The sequence below is a fragment of the Suricata suricatta genome, chromosome 9 (assembly GCF_006229205.1).
Source record: "Suricata suricatta isolate VVHF042 chromosome 9, meerkat_22Aug2017_6uvM2_HiC, whole genome shotgun sequence".
Taxonomy (NCBI): Eukaryota; Metazoa; Chordata; class Mammalia; order Carnivora; family Herpestidae; genus Suricata; species Suricata suricatta.
Window position 1 is genome coordinate 87,976,693 of NC_043708.1, and position 16,978 is coordinate 87,993,670.

Here is a 16,978-nt window from a genome sequence, read left to right on the forward strand (position 1 = left end):
GAAAATCTCCAGTGACTAAGGGACCCGTTTCTTCACAATCAGGTCATGGAAACTATAGTTGTACCCAAACTATAGAACAGTCTCAGTTGTGTGGCTGAAAGAGCTGTCCAGTGTCGCATCATATATGACTGTTGTTTTTGTTGACTTTAGAAGGAATCTTCAAATTGTCTTACCTATGTAGGTCTATCCTTGAGGAGTTGTTTCCTTATGTATCTACCTTTCCTTTTGACCCAGAACAGAAAATTGCTACCAGTTTTCTGTGTGTTGTATGTTTGTGCATACAGTTAGCATTGCTATGTAATAAGCCAGCCAACACTTAACAACAAAACTCAACTACAGCCAGCATCTATTATTTCTCATGATTCCCTGGGTCAGCTGGGTAGTGGTTCTGATCTATGCCAATTCAGCTGACCTCTGCCAGCCGGTGAGGCACACAGTCTAAGATGGCCTCACTCACACGTCTGGGGGTTAGCTTGATGTCTCCTAGAAAGAGGACTTGGTCCCATGTGTCGTCACTCGGCAGGCTATCCCAGATCTTTCACACAGCGGCGGCCATAGAGTTCCTGAGAGCATCAAGCTTGTTAGTCCCAGTGCATAAAAGCTTAAGGCTCTTCGTGCATGATGCTCACTAATGTCCCATTGGCCAAAATCAGATTCAAGGATGAGAAAGAGATGACCTCTTACTGAGAACTGCCATAAACGCACACTCCAAGGGTGCGCGCATTCAAGGATGGGAAGACTGTGTGGCCATTTTTGCAATCTAACACAGCAAGAAAAGTCTTGTTTCTCTCTCTATAGAGAAATAAAGTAATAGGTCTATTGAGCACGGAGATATGCCATTTGAACATACTCCAAGGATATCTAATTTTATCATTAAAGGAAATTCTTCAACAGTTTTAAAACATTTAAACTTGATTTGCATGCTCCAAATAGGAAAAAAAAAAAAACCCACCTAACTTCTAAAGTCTGACTTTGCATATATTGCAATTGTATAAATGAGCTTTAATGTATATAGAAATGACATTATGAATGGGAATATCATCCATCTTGCCTTGTCTGCAAATTTATGACCTTCAATGATTATTATACACTCCCAGGGGTTCTGTGTGGATGACTTTTCTCCCACTCTCTGAACAAGCCAGGCTGACACGGGAGGAAAGTTCCATATGTTAATAAAGTTTTAAAACTTTGAATTGAGCTTCAACGTAACCCACAGCCTAACTTAACAACTATTTAAGAAAAGAGCACACACGGAACAGGAAAATACATCGTAGGGCTCCTGCTGTTGTCTATCTTATAATTTCAGTATCTAGACGAAGTAATTGACCAGGAAGGCAGCTGCAGGTAACATGGCTTATGAACTTCCCTGAAAGTTCCTAGCTTGCTTGAGTCCAAAAAGATTCTTCCAGGGGCGCCTGGGTGGCTCAGTCGGTTAAGCGTCCGGCTTTGGCTCAGGTCAGATCTCACGGTTTGTGGGTTCGAGCCCCGCGTCGGGCTCTGTGCTGACAGCTAGCTCAGAGCCTGGAGCCTGCTTCAGATTCTGTATTTCCCTCTCTCTCTGACCCTCCCCTGCTCCAGCTGTCTCTCTCTGTCTCTCAAAAATAAATAAAAAAGAAACATAAAAAAAAAAAAAAGATTCTTCCATTGTGTGAAGGTGAAACATTTCCTAGGATATGAAAAGATTCAATAAATTGTCTTAAATTTAAAGTTCTGTTCTGACAGGCTTATAAAGATCACTAAATTTTATAATGGGTGTACATAAATCTAAATAAAAAAACTAAAGACTTCCCAGAGAAGAAAGGAAGTACACTTCTCATGCTTTAAGTACAAAGTGGGGCTGGGTATTAACTACAAAGGGATAGCATGAGGCATTCTTCTAGGGTGATAAAACTTCTGTAGCCTTATCACTTTATACATGTGTTAAATCATGTGTTTAAAAAGGTATAGAACGTACACCAAATGAAAAAGAGTCAATCTCACTGTATGACAATTTAAACTTTTTAAAGAAAAACATGTAACCCATAAGTTTTTTTGGAAGGGTCCAAAAGCCGTTTTAACTCTCCTTCCTGGGCCTGCGCACAAGCATTCATGAGCCGGAAATGGTTCGCAGCAGCTGTTAATTCCAAGTGACCGGTTACGTGAGATCTAATTTTATAGCCAAAGTGATACTTTTAAAAGTACCAGAAAATATATTCCTGAAAAGAATGACCTCTTTGAGAGAATTACTCCTCTGTTCTTGTCAATTTACATATTTAAAAAGAAAAAAAATCATAGTGGAGATCTTCTCCCTATTTTAACTTTTTTTTAATTTATTTTTTTAATGTTTTATTTATTTTTGATACAGAGAGAGACAGAGCATGAGGGGGGGAGGGGCAGAGAGAGAAGGAGACATAGAACCAGAAGCAGGCTCCAGGCTCTGAGCTAGCTGTCAGCACAGAGCCTGACGTGGGGCTCAAACCCACGGACGTGAGATCTGACCTGAGCCGAAGTCGGAGGCTTAACCGACTGAGCCACCCAGGTGCCCCTATTTTAACTTTTTAAATATTACTGAAAGCTAAGTCCTTAATTTCTAAGTAATTCAAGATCCCTTCTAAGTTTTATACTGCCAGCACTCACTAAAACAGCTCCCTTTAGAAGTTCTTTTTCCATTAGATGATATGTATACACGGCATGTTTTTTCACCATATTAATCTATTCAAAACTAAGCCAAATATTAAAAGAGCTGAATTCCTCACCTGCTCTTTACTATTCTTTTAAAGTCTGTAGTAGCAAGAGTCTGCCTTAACAGAACTTTGTTCAGAAAACCTCTGTATAGAACATTTGCTCAGGCCTTTAAAAATATTTTATAATCTTGATGCAGGTGGCTTTCAAATTGTGGTCTGCACGCTGATCCAAAGTGGAAGGGAGAGTCAGACGTGTGTCTGGAGGAGGCTCCGGGCAGGACGGGGAAGAAAAGAGGGGCGACTGTTTACACGTGATTTTACTCCTGGACACTTACCAACGGCAACTGGGAAGATTCAGGCAGGAGTAGAAGGTTTAGAAGCCCCTCCAACTTCCCCCAAAAATGAGAGCTTCCCTGAAAAGCTCTTCACCTTCCCTACCCTAAGTCCCAAGTTCAAATTCCTGCCCTTCTCCCCAGAAGAATAAAATGACACTTAGGTACTGAGAGAGAAATGGGTCAGAGGAAAATGTTTCTAAGGGAATACTCTGTGTGGTGCCCACAGGCCTCTGTAGGCTCGCCTGAGTAGCCAACAAATGAGTGGAAAACAAGAATCCCTAAGTTTCAGACTCACAGTGTTTGGGCCTACACTTTGTGTATTTTTAGAGCCCTGTTTTGCCACTTAGAATACATATTTAAGGAAGAATCATTTTCTCCTATTATGTATGCCATGTTTTAAAAATCATCTCAGGATTTACTATATTTTGTGAGCTATTTTGTGACACAGCCAAAAGTAGAGACTTCTACATAGGCCTTCCCTGTTTCACAAGAGAGCAGGTGTACTGGTTTCCATGACAATAGTGAGGCCAGAGAAATGAGGTGAAACAAACACAATGTGAATTTGTGTGGTACCTTCTCCTGAGCCTGTTGCTCCTTTTCAATGGTCTTCCTGAGAGTCGATTCTAGATCATCCTTCTCTCTGCACACTTCCAGGTAGCATTCTTGCACAGCAGCCATCTCCTTATTCATCTTATCTAAGTCAGACCTTGGGTACACAAAACCGGCAACCAGATGACCACCACGACAAAAAATACAAGGGCTGCAAAACAACTTTCCTCTAAACTACAGAACAGGAGAATGTGGTCTCCAGAGCTTGAAGGGTGGCTGAACTCTTTCGTTCTCACCTAAGTTGCAAGCGAGCCCCCTCGTAAACCTCAAAGAGCTGCTGCTTCTCCAGAGCATGCTTTGCTAACAGGCTTTCACGTATTTGGGCTTTCATCGCTTCATGGTGCTGCTGGTAGGTCCTCTCACACCTAGAAACAGCGGACAACAGAATCTAAGGAAATGTCCAGCATTATTAGAAACACCAAGATAAACTGGTTTCCTTTTCTTCCTTCCTTCCCCACTCCCTCCCTCTAATGCAAATTATAACTAAGGTCAGATTGGTCTCCCCCAAGCAAAAGTGGTAATAATGAATTCCCAATGGATGATCTTAGAATCTTCAAAATTTTCTTTCTTCAAATGTGTCCAGAGAAAAATGAGAAACTTGGATACGAGAATGCCTCAGTCCTTCAAAAAGGTGATAGTCTTTGTTGAGGACTTGTTTATAAAAAATTAATTGAAATAATGTGGTAGAGTCCAAAAATTCCAAGTTATCTATGCTAAAAAATAAATACTAGCAGTACTCAACTCACAAGTAAGTTATGTTCCAAAAATCTGTTTCCAAGTTTATGATTTGGTAATTCGAAGACATACTCCCTCCCACAGATTTCTTCCTTAAATGAATAGTTCCCAGCTAGTCTATAAAAACCATTAAGCTATATATTTCAATGAACTGTAGTTTTGATGGTGCTATAGAACCCAGCCCACTACATAACATCATTTCTATGGAAAATGTGTTCTAAATTCTAATTTGAGAAGCCAGAGATTCATCTTCTTAAGTCTAAGATCTCAGCAGGCAGGGTTCACACTGTGATTTCTCTTGAATCTTTGTTGGGAGCTTGGAGAGCAGGTTGGTGAAGGGCAGAGTCAGGCATTAGACCTCTACACAGGCTTTACCTATCAACAGCTTCCTGTTTATCACGGTCAAAATCTTGTACCATTTGTCTCATTTGATTACATAAGTCTTGATTTGTATTTCTCAGTTTTTCCTCAGTTTCTTTAAGTTCCTAGATCCAAAAGAATAAAATAGTTACAGAAAATAAACATCGTATTTATTGACTAGTCCAATCTTATTTTTTAGTGTCTTCTCTGCTTTATCTCTACCCTGTTACACTGACATATCATTTTCATAATTCTACAAAGTCTTCTTAGTCTTGTAAGATTCATTTATTTGACAGGTAGTTTTATGACCAGGAGTAAGAGTTAAAATTTTGTATTTATTTTGAACTACATGAAATGGAAACATTTAGCCAGAGAAGTATTACCTAACCCATCTCTTAAAATAAGTCTTAGACTTCAATAATCTTAACCACCATATAAACAAACAAAGTTTAACTTTTTTGGTCAAGAGAAGAACACCTCCACTAGCCATGCTCCTGTACAGACAGGAAACTGGAGTTCCACTAACCTACCTTCTGATAAAACTACTACCTCATGACCAATAAAGGGAAGTACCTGGAATCCATATTCACCTGCTAATAAACCTATCTACTAGCTCACTGTACCCTCTGTACTTTTTTGAAAAGTCTGTTATATCCTTTGAATTTAACAAGGTCGTAAGAATCCTCCCAACATATAGGAAACCTTTTCATCACCTGATTTTGTTGCTGTAAAACATGAATTTCATTTTTAAGCTGCAGAATGTCATCTTTGACAATCGTATCAGAAGTAGAAGACCCAAGCCATAATTGGTCAGTTGGTTTTTCTGCAGTCTCTACTTTAGTCTAAATGTTAAAAAGAAATCAAAAGTTGTTCAGGTTTTTAAAAAATTCTAAGTAATGTCATATTTACAAAGAAATTGCAAAGACATCACAAATAACTTCCATGTAACTTTTATCATCATCCCCAACTACAACCACCATACAATGATCAAAACCAGGAAATTAACTAATCTACAGACTCTCTACAAAAGCTTCCAAAATTACTATAATGTCCTTTATCTAGTTCAGGATCTCATCAATTGCATTGGGTTGTCATGGCTCATGAGTCTCCTTCAATCCAGGGATGGTTCTTCAGGCTGCGTCTCTCAAATCCATGACACTTTTAAGACTACCAACTAGTTATTTTGTAAGATGGCCTTCAATTTGGGTTTCTCTGATGTCACTTCATTATTAAATTCAGGTCATCGATTTTTGACCTGAATGCCACTGAAGTACTATGTGTGCTCTTCAGGAGACACAGGAGATCAATGTGGCTCATCACTGATGATGATCAATAAATGAAGGCAGTATCTGCAGGCACTTTCATGGTCAAGTTACAATTTTTTGACTTGTAATTAAGAATAAGTATCTTATGAAGAGATACTTTGAGACTAGGCAATGCAAGTATTCTATTTTTTATCTTAAACCCACCAAGTTTAGCATCAACTCTATTTCTGCACTTATTTGTTTATATAACCTATAGTAACTCATAGATCTACATTTCATTCAATGGGTACACTTTCTAAGACTCATGACATCTTTGGCAAATTGTTTCCCACGAGGTCATGTGAATGTATATTATCAGGTGATCTGAGAGGATCTGTCCAACTCTACCTCCAATGGCAGGGAATATCTTGAAATAATTATTGTATTTGATGGGGAAAGGGTAGCCAAGAGTGGCTTTCATTTGCATTTCTTGCATTGCCTTCATAGGAGAATCTCTTACATGTCTTCACTGTTCATTTGTTTTTCATCTTCCCAGATCTGTCAGTATACACAACTTTGCGTTTTCCTCATACCATCTAAGTGTTTTCCTAATATAATCTTTATTAATTCTTTGTTCATTGATGGAGTCACAAAGATTCTTTTTTAAGAGCTACTTTATTTGATTTGTTGGTTTATGTATTTACCTGTAGTCTGAGCTCTCTTCCACGAGGCTTAAAAAATATCCTGAACCAAGATTCATTCTCCTCATTGGGGAGGTATGTGTACTTCACTCACATGTGGGGTGACAGAACACCAAGGCTCTGACTCAGTCTTCCAATTCATAGCCTTCATTTCCTTTACAGGGAGACCATTGTTGACTTTCCCCTTTTCACTTGCCATTATTTCCCAGAAGCCACTGCTTCTTCTACTCCAGTCAGAAGAGAGAAGAGCTATAAATATCTACTCTGTTAGCTTGTCTCCAAATTTGGGATACTAATGAGATTTTAAAGGATTTTATTGACTCATAAGAATGACTTTCATTTTTTTAACTTGGCTTCCACTTTTTAAAGTTTGTGACAGTCATTTGTGCATCCTTTCCCACTGGTGAGTTTTTATTACTATGAAATAAAATGAATGGAAGTAACATCATACTGATACATGGAAAAATAATTTTCATGGCAAGCTATGACACTCAGGTTTGAAATATTATCACAGTACACGCACTCAGGGACTAGGTACTTGTACCTGTCAGCACAAAACCCTTAGGGAGAACTTTAAAAAGGACCACATGGGTGTCATAACAAAACTTCTTTCTAAAGATGGAATACTAGAGAGATTACCTTCAAGAAAACAAGACATGGAATACACCAACTCTCACATTTTCTTCCTAATTTCTAGGACTGAAAAGATTCTGGGTAGAAACCTTCTGAGTTAGCTACTGAACGCCATGTGGCCTTGGGTACCTTGAAATCAAAGTATAGCTCTGACTACAGCTTGTGGTTAGGTAATGATTTCTTTTGATTAACAGATACAGAAAGGCCTCTGTGTTTTATTTATTAGGCTTACAAAAAAAAATCAGCATAGATGTGGGCTCTGACTGAGGGACTGATTTTCCTAAGGACTTTACTACATTCTACCTCAATGGCGGTTGTTCAACTAGAATGAAGAGCATAGAATTTGGTCCACTCTCAAGTAGTGCACAGTGCTACATATCGACAAACTCCCAATCTTCATCACATGTCAGCCTGGAAGTATCACAGAGCAGCTATGACTGCTAGGAATAGTCAAATGACATGAAAGCCAAACAACAGACTCTGAAATAATTTTTAATCATTCTATAAAAGATGGATATAAACAAACATAAAATATACTATGTTATAAAGCAATAAATATATATACTTTTAAATGTTCATAAAAGAAACATGCTAACTAAGATTACATAGTAAATATTTTTGTTAGCCTTTTCCAATACTTAGAAATGCTTTAGGGGAGGATTTCAACAACCCAGTTCTCTTTAAAAAGATATCCACGGACATGTTCTCTTATCATGCAAGCAGAGAAGTTCAACATTATTTCATTAACCTCAGGATTTAATGCCAGCTATGATATTATTCTAAAAATTGATTTAACATCTATATGGTTTTGGCCTCAAATTCCAGAAAGACTGAGCTTATATGATATAGACTTCTATCCACATGCCCTATTCTTTAGGTATACCAGCTTATTTGCTATACTTTTAAATACTTCTGCTCAAGGCTGACATGTTCCTTCCCACCTTCCTTCCTGCATTTATCCTTCAGGACAGAGATCAGATATTCCCTCTTTAAAGATTTTACTAAGGCTTGCCTTACCACCTCCCCTACAACCACCTCTGGTTGGTTAATTATTCCTTCTCGAGACACTTTGCTACCAATATCATCCTTATTACACAAAGTTCTGCATGTCCATCTCCTTATAGATCTGTACTGTTGCGTATGGTAGCCATTAACCACATATGGCTATTGAGCACTTGAAATGTGTCTTGTCCAAAGTGAAATGTACTGTAGTGTACAATACATGTCAGATTTCAAGGACTTGGCATAGAGACAAAAAATGCAAACCATCTTGCATTTCTATACACCAATAATGAAGCAGCATAAAGAGAAATCAAGGAATTGACCCCATTTAAAATTGCACCAAAACCCATAAAATACCTAGGAATAAACCTAACCAAAGAGGTGAAAAATCTATACACTGAAAATTATAGAAGCTTATGAAAGAAATTGAAGAAGACACCAAAAAATGGAAAAATAGTCCATGCTCATGGATTAGAAGAACAAATATTGTTAAACTGTCGATACTACCCAAAGCAATCTCACATTCAATGCAATCCCTATCAAAATAACAACAGCATTCTTCACAGAGCTAGAATGAACAATCATAAAATTTGTATAGAACCAGAAAAGACTCCAAATAGCCAAAGCAATCCTAAAAATGAAAACCAAAGCTGGAGGCATCAAAATCCTGGACCTCAAGACATACTACACAGCTGAAATCATCAAGACAAGTATGGTACTGGCACAAACACAGACACTTAGGTCAATGAAACAGAATAGAGAACCCAGAAATTGACCCACAAACATATGGCCAACTCATCTTTGACAAAGCTGGAAAGAATCTCTTAGGCAAGTGTGCTGGGAAAACTGGATAGCAACATGCAGAAGAATGAACCTGGACCATTTTACTATACCAAACGCAAAAATAAATTCAAAATGAATAAAAGACCTAAACATAAAACAGGAAGCCATCAAAATCCTAGAGGAGAGGGCAGGTGTAAACCTCTTTGACCTTGGTCACAGCAATTTCTTAACTAAATGTGTTTCTGGAGGCAAGGGAAATAAAAGCAAAAATGAGCTATTGGGACCTTATCAAAATAAAAAGCTTCTGCACAGCAGAGGAAACAATCAGCAAAACCAAAAGACAACCGATAGAAAGGGAGAAGATATTTGCAAATGACATACCAGATAAAGGGTTAGTATCCAAAATCTATAAAGAACTTACCAAACTCAACACCCCCAAAAAAACAAATAATCCAGTGAAGAAATGGGCAAAAGACATGAATAGACACTTCTCCAAAGAAGACTTCCGGATGACTAACAGACACATGAAAAATGCTCAACATCACTCATCATCAGGGAAATACCAATCAAAATCACAATGAGATACCACCTCACACCTGTCAGAATGGCTAACATTAACAATTCAGGCAAAGACAGTCATTGGCGAGGATGTGGGGAAAGAGGAACTCTTTTGCAGTGCTGGTGGGAATGCAAACTAGTGCAGCCACTCTGGAAAATCGTATAGAGGTTCCTCAAAAAATTAAAAATAGACTATCCTGCAACCCTGCAATTGCACTACTAGGAATTTATCCAAAGGGCACAGGTGTGCTGTTTTCAAAGGGGGACATGCACCCCAATGTTGATAGTACTATTGACAATAGCCAAAGTATGGAAAGAGCCCAAATGTCCATCGACAGATGGATGGATAAAGAAGATGTAGTTTATGAGTATTACTCGGAAATCAAAAGGAATGAAATCTTGCCATTTGCAACAATGTGGATGGAACTAGAGTCTATTATACTGAGTTAGTCTGAGAAAGACAAATATCATGACTTCACTCATGTGGAATTTAAGATACGAAACAGATGAACACAAGGGAAGGGAAGCAAAAATAAGATAAAAACAGGGAGGGAGACAAAACATAAGATACTCTTAAATATAGGGAACAAAACTGAAGGTTGCTGGAGGGGCTGCAGGTCAGGGATGGACTAATCGGGTGAGGGACATTAAGGAGGATTCTTGTTGCAATGAGCACTGGGGTGTTATATGTGGGGGATGAACCAGTGGGTTCTACTCCTGAAATCATTATTGCACTATATGCTAACTAACTTGGATGTAAATTTAAAAAAATAATACTAAAATGCAAACCATCTCATTAATAATTTTATATTGATTACATATTTAAAAGATATTTATTGGGTTAAATAAAATATATTATTAAAATTAATTTCACCATTCCTTTTACTTCAATGGGATATCTGGGACATTTTAAATTACATATGTGGCTCCATCAAATTTCTATTGGAGGAACGGCCATTGTTTCTTTCCACTGAATCCCATAAGACCTTGCACGGAGTAGCTTTAAAAAAAAAAAAGCGCTTAAGCTGAATGATAACTCCTAAGCCTGTTTTCTGATGCAATAGACTAAATAGAAAGGTCATTAGAAAAGATGTGGAAAATAAGAAGGAAAGGCAAAGTTTGAAGATGTCCATGGGCTAATGAGATGACTGTGAACTTGAGTGTTTATCTAAAGAACACTTGTTGGTTAAATTAGTACTTCCACTCCCTTTCCTTCATCTAGAAAAGGATTAATAGTTGTATTAATTCAACATATATTTATTGAGAAAACATGCAAAGAATCATCCAGACAATACTCCCAAGAAATTCTTACATAGTATGTGGAAGCAGGGCAGACATAAGCAGCATAGGCTGGTAAGGCACACTTTTAAGAAAAAAACAAATGTGGACTGCTGAGAAATCACTATAGCAAAAGAGTAGCTGGATGAAAAGAGTATTCAATAATGAGACCGCTCCCTTCGATCTATAGAGGCAAAGGTGAAGGTTAAATTTTGTTAAACATAAGGCATGGCCACCATCAATTGCCACATATGTGGAAGTGGCTCTGCATGGCAAATGCCATAAGTAACTTCAGTACAGAACAGAGCAAGAACCGTGGATATATGAGCTAAGTTTCCAAACTCAAAACCAGGTTCCTACTGTCCTAAATCCTAGGCTACTCTCACCAAAATACTTGACCTAATTGATTCTAATCTAACACAAACTGAGACGTGTGCATTTATTCTCATCCTTTTTTGGAGGGGAAGGGGGACAGAGAGTTGGGGAGAGAGAGGGATGCAAAACCTGAGAGACTATTGAATACTGAAAAGGAACTGAGAGTTGAAGGGAAAGGGGGAGGGGGGGAAAGAGGTAGTGGTGATGGAGGAGGGCACTTGTGGGGAAGAGCACTGGGTGTTAAATGAAAATAAATTTGACAATAAACTATTAAAATTTTTTTTTTAATTTTTAAATCAAGACAGCTTGATTTAAAGATGTTAAATGTGCTGGAGGAAGGGTGTTCTTTCTCATTTGGTTGTTAACACTGAAATCAGTGTTATACTCATCAAATTCAGTTACTCAGAAGAAGGAACATTGCCAGACTGGGCAGGATTAAAACAGTGAAAACACATTGGTATTTTTTTGAAAATATACGGGGCGCCTGGGTGGCTCAGTTGGTTAAGCGTCTGGCTTTGCCTCAGGTGATAATCTCACGGTTTGTGGGTTCGAGCCCCCTGTCGGGCTCTGTGCTGACAGCTAGTTCAGAGCCTGGAGCCTGCTTCAGATTCTGTGTTTCCCTCTCTCTCTACCCCTCCCCCGCTCGCGTTGTCTCTGTCTCTCAAAAATAAATAAAAAACATTAAAAAAATATATATCTATGTACAATTAAAATTCCATAATAATAAGCACCATAGAACATCTTGCTTTAATAGGACTGTTTTAATGAACACAACTCCTACTTTAAAGAATCAGGAGATAAAACAGTACTAAAGTAGGAAGTAAAATATTATTTCCATCCAGAAGGAAAAGGAATAACACCACCTACATTCATTTTCCCCCTTCCTTTCCCTTTATTTACTAGTGGTTTTTTTTTATTCTTATTATTATTCTTCTCTATCGAGAGTATAGATGGTTGGGATTTGGAAATATCAAAGAATAGAAAAGGCAGCCGTTAAATGAAGGCAACAGTAACAATTTCTGTGATTGCAACATCTTGGGGAAATAACATTGACAATTATTAGTCAAGTGTTGTAGTTTCTATTTGCCGATAAGTGGACTCTAACCTCAGAAGTGTCACACATTTCCCCAGCTTCATTTTCCTCATCTATGAAGTAAGGAAGCCAAATGAAGGATATAAAAGTAGATTTAGGGGCGCCTGGGTGGCTCAATCAGTTGGGCAATGGACTTCAGCTCAGGTCATGATCTCATGGTTTGTGGGTTTGGGCCCTGTGTTGGGCTTTGGGCTGAGGGTTCAGAGCCTGGAGCCTGCTCCTGATTCTGTGTGTCCCTCTCTCTCTGCCCCTCCCCTGCTCCCGTTCTTTCTCTCTCAAAACATAAATTAATCATTAAAAATTTTTTAATAATAAAAATATAAATAAAAGTAGATTCAATGATTCTGACATAACCTGTTTCTGTGCCTTTCTCACTTATAACAGCACCACTACATAATTTTCTTATATAGAAAGACTCTTATTATATCACCATGGGCCAGAGAAATGTCATAGGCAAAATGCTAAAGGATTTAGCTATGGAGAATTTAAGGCTTTAGAACACTGTTGACATAAGCCAGTCTTGAGGGGATGCACATACTTTGTTACATAGACTGCTTCCTTGGATTTGTGGTAAAGGAATTTTGCCTAACTAACATCTCATTTATGAGGTACCAAAAGGAATTAGATAATGTATTTCTTTTTGTGGCATTTCCTTCTTTACACTTTACTTCTAAGTAACATCAAATGAGACCCTGAAAGACAAAGGGTTGATTTAAATGTGAAGATGGTAAGCATTTTGTTTATTAAAGTCTTTTAAAAACAGCTTTTTAACTCTACAAACCTCAACCTCGATGCTTTTTTCATCTCTGTCCACTTGTTGGAGATCTTCGATTTTCTTATGACAGTCTCTGAGCTCAGTTTGTAACTGAGACACCAGATGACGCTTCACTGAGTTGCTCCCCAGCAAACGCTGCACTTCTGCTTTCAGCCTCAGGATGACCTCGTCTTTAGGAAGCTCTGCGTCTGGGTCTTGTTGCTCTACAATGCTAATGGAGAAATCATCACAATGAATATGAAATCAAGTGACAAATCAAGCATGGTTATTCCTTGAAAGTCACGAACTGCAGTTGGGATGATGTTTTCTGACCTACACAACTATATACTAGTATTTCAAAAGAACGTTAAGCTTTGTCATACAGAAAGGTATCAGGTTTGCTATGTCCTCATATGTAGAAATTACTTTATTCATAAGAAGACCATTAGTATGCTTACACCGTCTGCCTCACTGAACGGAGTTCAACCAGGTGACCTTCAATATGGCATGCCTTTGTTGTTTTTGGTAAGTTGCAGGCTGTACATGCATGCCCTTTATGACTCTAAGAGAAACAACATGAAAATAGAGGAGCAAGTGAAAAAGTAAAACACTGGTCATGCTAACGAACAATTTCTGTATCTCTTTTACTAAAACACAAGTCTGAGTGGATACCTGAGCAATTGGGGCGGGGGAAATGACAAAAATAAAAGCCATGCTAATTTAATCCCAACTTAGTTTCAATAAATTTCAAAATTTCTCCTCCTTGTCATAGTTGATTAAAAGTACTCGATTTATCTTCCTGCCTTAAAATAAAAAACTAGTAAACCAAGTAAAACATATTAAAGGATGACTTTCAATCGCTACACAGCAGGCAGCACAGAAAAATGATCCTTGGGAAAAGGAAAACAAACAAGGTGAGCCTGATGATTGCTGCTGCCTCCAGCCTGCGGCACAGGGAAGAAAAGCCAGAGGGTCTAGCGATTTACCAAGTGGTAGAGTTCGGTTTGGAAAGGCCAAAATGGCTAGAATTTCAGGAGGAAAACACTATGGGAAAAGAAGTTACAAAAGAAAGAGAGCTCTGGAGATCTGTGTATACATGTGAGAAAATTACTGTAAGTCCAGGGAAAGAACTGCAGAAGAAAGAAAAAGGCTAGAAATACTGTGGGTTCCAATGAACGATAGTGAAGGAGCTTCGAATTCACAGAATATCAAATATTGCCTCAGTAATGGGGCCAGATGAACATATGGGAAGTGGGGGGAGGGAGGGAAGAGAAGAGAAGGGAAAAATCACGAGAGCCTCTTCAAGATAGAGAACAAACAGGGTTGATGGCGGGAGTTGAGTGGGAGATGGGCTAGATGGGTGATGGGTACTAATAAGGGCACTTGTGATGTGCACTGGGTGTTGTATGTAAGTGAGGAATCCCTGAATCCTACTCCTGAAACCAAACCAATATTGTACTATATGTTATGTAACTAAAAATTTAAATTAGGAAAAAAAACTTTCCTATTCTAAGACCACACAGTAAATAAATACATAGCCTTGAAACAACCAAAAGGATTCCAGGAAGCTTAAGTGTGTCACAGAAAAATAACAGTATTTTTAAAAAATACAATGAAATCTAATATCTAAAATATAAAATTCATAATGTTCAGCATCCAATCAAAACTTATCAGGCAATAAGGAAAGAAAATATAAAAAAGAAGAAAGTATAAACTATAACCAGGAAAAAGGAATCAATCAATAGAAACTGATACAGCAATGGTTCCAGCAGTAAAATTAATATATTGTATGTGTTCAAGAAGGCAAGAGAAAAAAACATGAATACAATGAGAGGAACAGAAGATATAAAAATGACCTAAACTGAATTTAGACCAAAAACTACATCTGAAATGAAAAATATACTGCGTAAGATTAACAGCTTAGTTTCACTATTGCAGAAAAGATCAGCAGACCTAAACACAGCAATAAAACTCAACAAAATTAAACAGAGAGAAAGAAGACAAACAGAAATATATTGAGCATGTTAAGTTTTATCTAACCCAACTGTATCTAAAGTCCCAGAAAAGGAGAGGAAGGGAGCATAATAAAAAAAATTTTTAATGACCAAAATTTTCCTATTTGATGAAAACTAAAACCCCATTAAAACCTACAAGCTCAATGAATCTCAAACAGAAAAATGTAGAAAAACCATAAGGTGTCTTAACATCAAATTGCTGAAAACCAATGATACAGAGAGAGAGCAGGAAGACTCAGAGAGGAGAGACCCAGAGAAAGGAGTCATGAATTCTGTGCATAAACTTGTGCAATCCTCAGTCTGAACTGAACTGTGCATGGCACATAACAACCCCACAAACCAGCAGGTCAAATATTTGGAGAATTTAACTGAAAATATGAGCCATACACACAAATCTCACAGTGATTAACTCTTGAGGTATGCATACAAGGCCGAATTCAAACCAATGTGACAAAGGCTGGGACAATTAAACTGAGATCTGAAACACCCAATACAAGGTTCTACACAAAGTAAAAATCATAATGTCTACTACAGGCATACTACAGAGATATCAGATTTCATTGCAGACCACCACAATAAAGCAAATATTTCAATAAAGCTTCTCAAATGAATAGTCAAGTGAGCAATAGTTATTATGTCTAAAAAATATACATATATTTTAATTAAAAATAATTTATTGCTAAAACATGCTGACCAACATCTGTGCTTTTAGCAATATCTAATTATAGATCACAGGTCACCATAACAAATATAATAAGGAAGTTTGAAATACAGTGAGAATTACCAAAATGTGACCCAAAGACATGAAATCACCAAATACTGTTGGCAAAATGGCACCAACAGTTAGGGTTGCCAATTCATAAACAAAATGCAGTATCTGCAAAAGGTAATAAAACAAGGTATGTCTGTATAGAATCTAAAATTACTAGACATACAACTAACCAATAAAATGGACCAATTTGCAAGAAAAAAGAAAATCCATAGATGGAAATGCTGTAGTTAATACAAAGAGTTTTCAAAGTTTAAAGCAGCTATTTTGTCTGTGTTCTATGAAGCAAAAGAAAACATTTAAAATGAATGAAAACATAGTAATTCTCATCAGAAAAATAAAAATTATAAAGGAAACAAATAGGAATTTTATCATTGAAAAATACAATATCTAAAAGTTAAAAAAAATAAAATAAAAAGTCTTCTGTGGACAGGCTTAATAAAATGGAGGTGAGAGAAAAATGAGTGACCTTGAAAATAACTCAACAGAAACTACCTAATCTTAAAACATTAAAAAAACTGGGGAAAAAGTTAAGTGTGAGGAACTATGAGAAATATAAAAAAATGTAAGTTGTGTAATTGGAGACCCATAAGGAGAGAAGAAACAGACATATGCAGAAAAGGTATTTAAACTAATAATGATCAGCATTTCACAAATTTGGTAAAAGACGTAATAAATTTACATTTTCAACAAGCCCAGTGAACCTCAAATGAAATAAACTAAAAGAAAAACACTTAGGCACATCATAAAGTACTAAGATGTAAAAGGGGGAAAATCTTGAAAACAACAAAAAAAAACCCCTACATATTACACACAAGAATAATTGTTCAAATAATAATGGATTTCTCTTCAGAAATCACCAAGCCCAGAGACAGGGGAAGAACGTATATTTAAAGTGCTGAATAAAAGTACAGTTGATCCAGAATTCAATAATCAGCAAATAACAGGACATTTTTCATATAAGGAAATTTAGAATTTGTTGCCAACAGACACACTCTAGAAGAAATGCTACAGGAAATTCTTCAATCTAAAGGGAAATGTTATCTACCAAAGGTAAATCTCTATATAAAA

The 16,978-nt window shown here is 37.3% G+C and overlaps 1 protein-coding gene across 1 annotated transcript in view; it reads right to left on the bottom strand.

Annotated features, from left to right (window-relative positions):
• Positions 1 to 16,978, bottom strand: part of CEP152 (centrosomal protein 152) — an 84,478-nt gene that overhangs the window by 27,756 nt on the left and 39,744 nt on the right. Inside the window, exons 13-17 of the mRNA XM_029952512.1 lie at positions 13,151 to 13,355; positions 5,416 to 5,544; positions 4,718 to 4,827; positions 3,844 to 3,972; positions 3,572 to 3,704 (exon numbers count right to left, since the gene is read on the bottom strand). Of these exons, the coding sequence (XP_029808372.1) occupies positions 3,572 to 3,704; positions 3,844 to 3,972; positions 4,718 to 4,827; positions 5,416 to 5,544; positions 13,151 to 13,355 (706 nt within the window). The remainder of the gene's footprint in view (positions 1 to 3,571; positions 3,705 to 3,843; positions 3,973 to 4,717; positions 4,828 to 5,415; positions 5,545 to 13,150; positions 13,356 to 16,978) is intronic.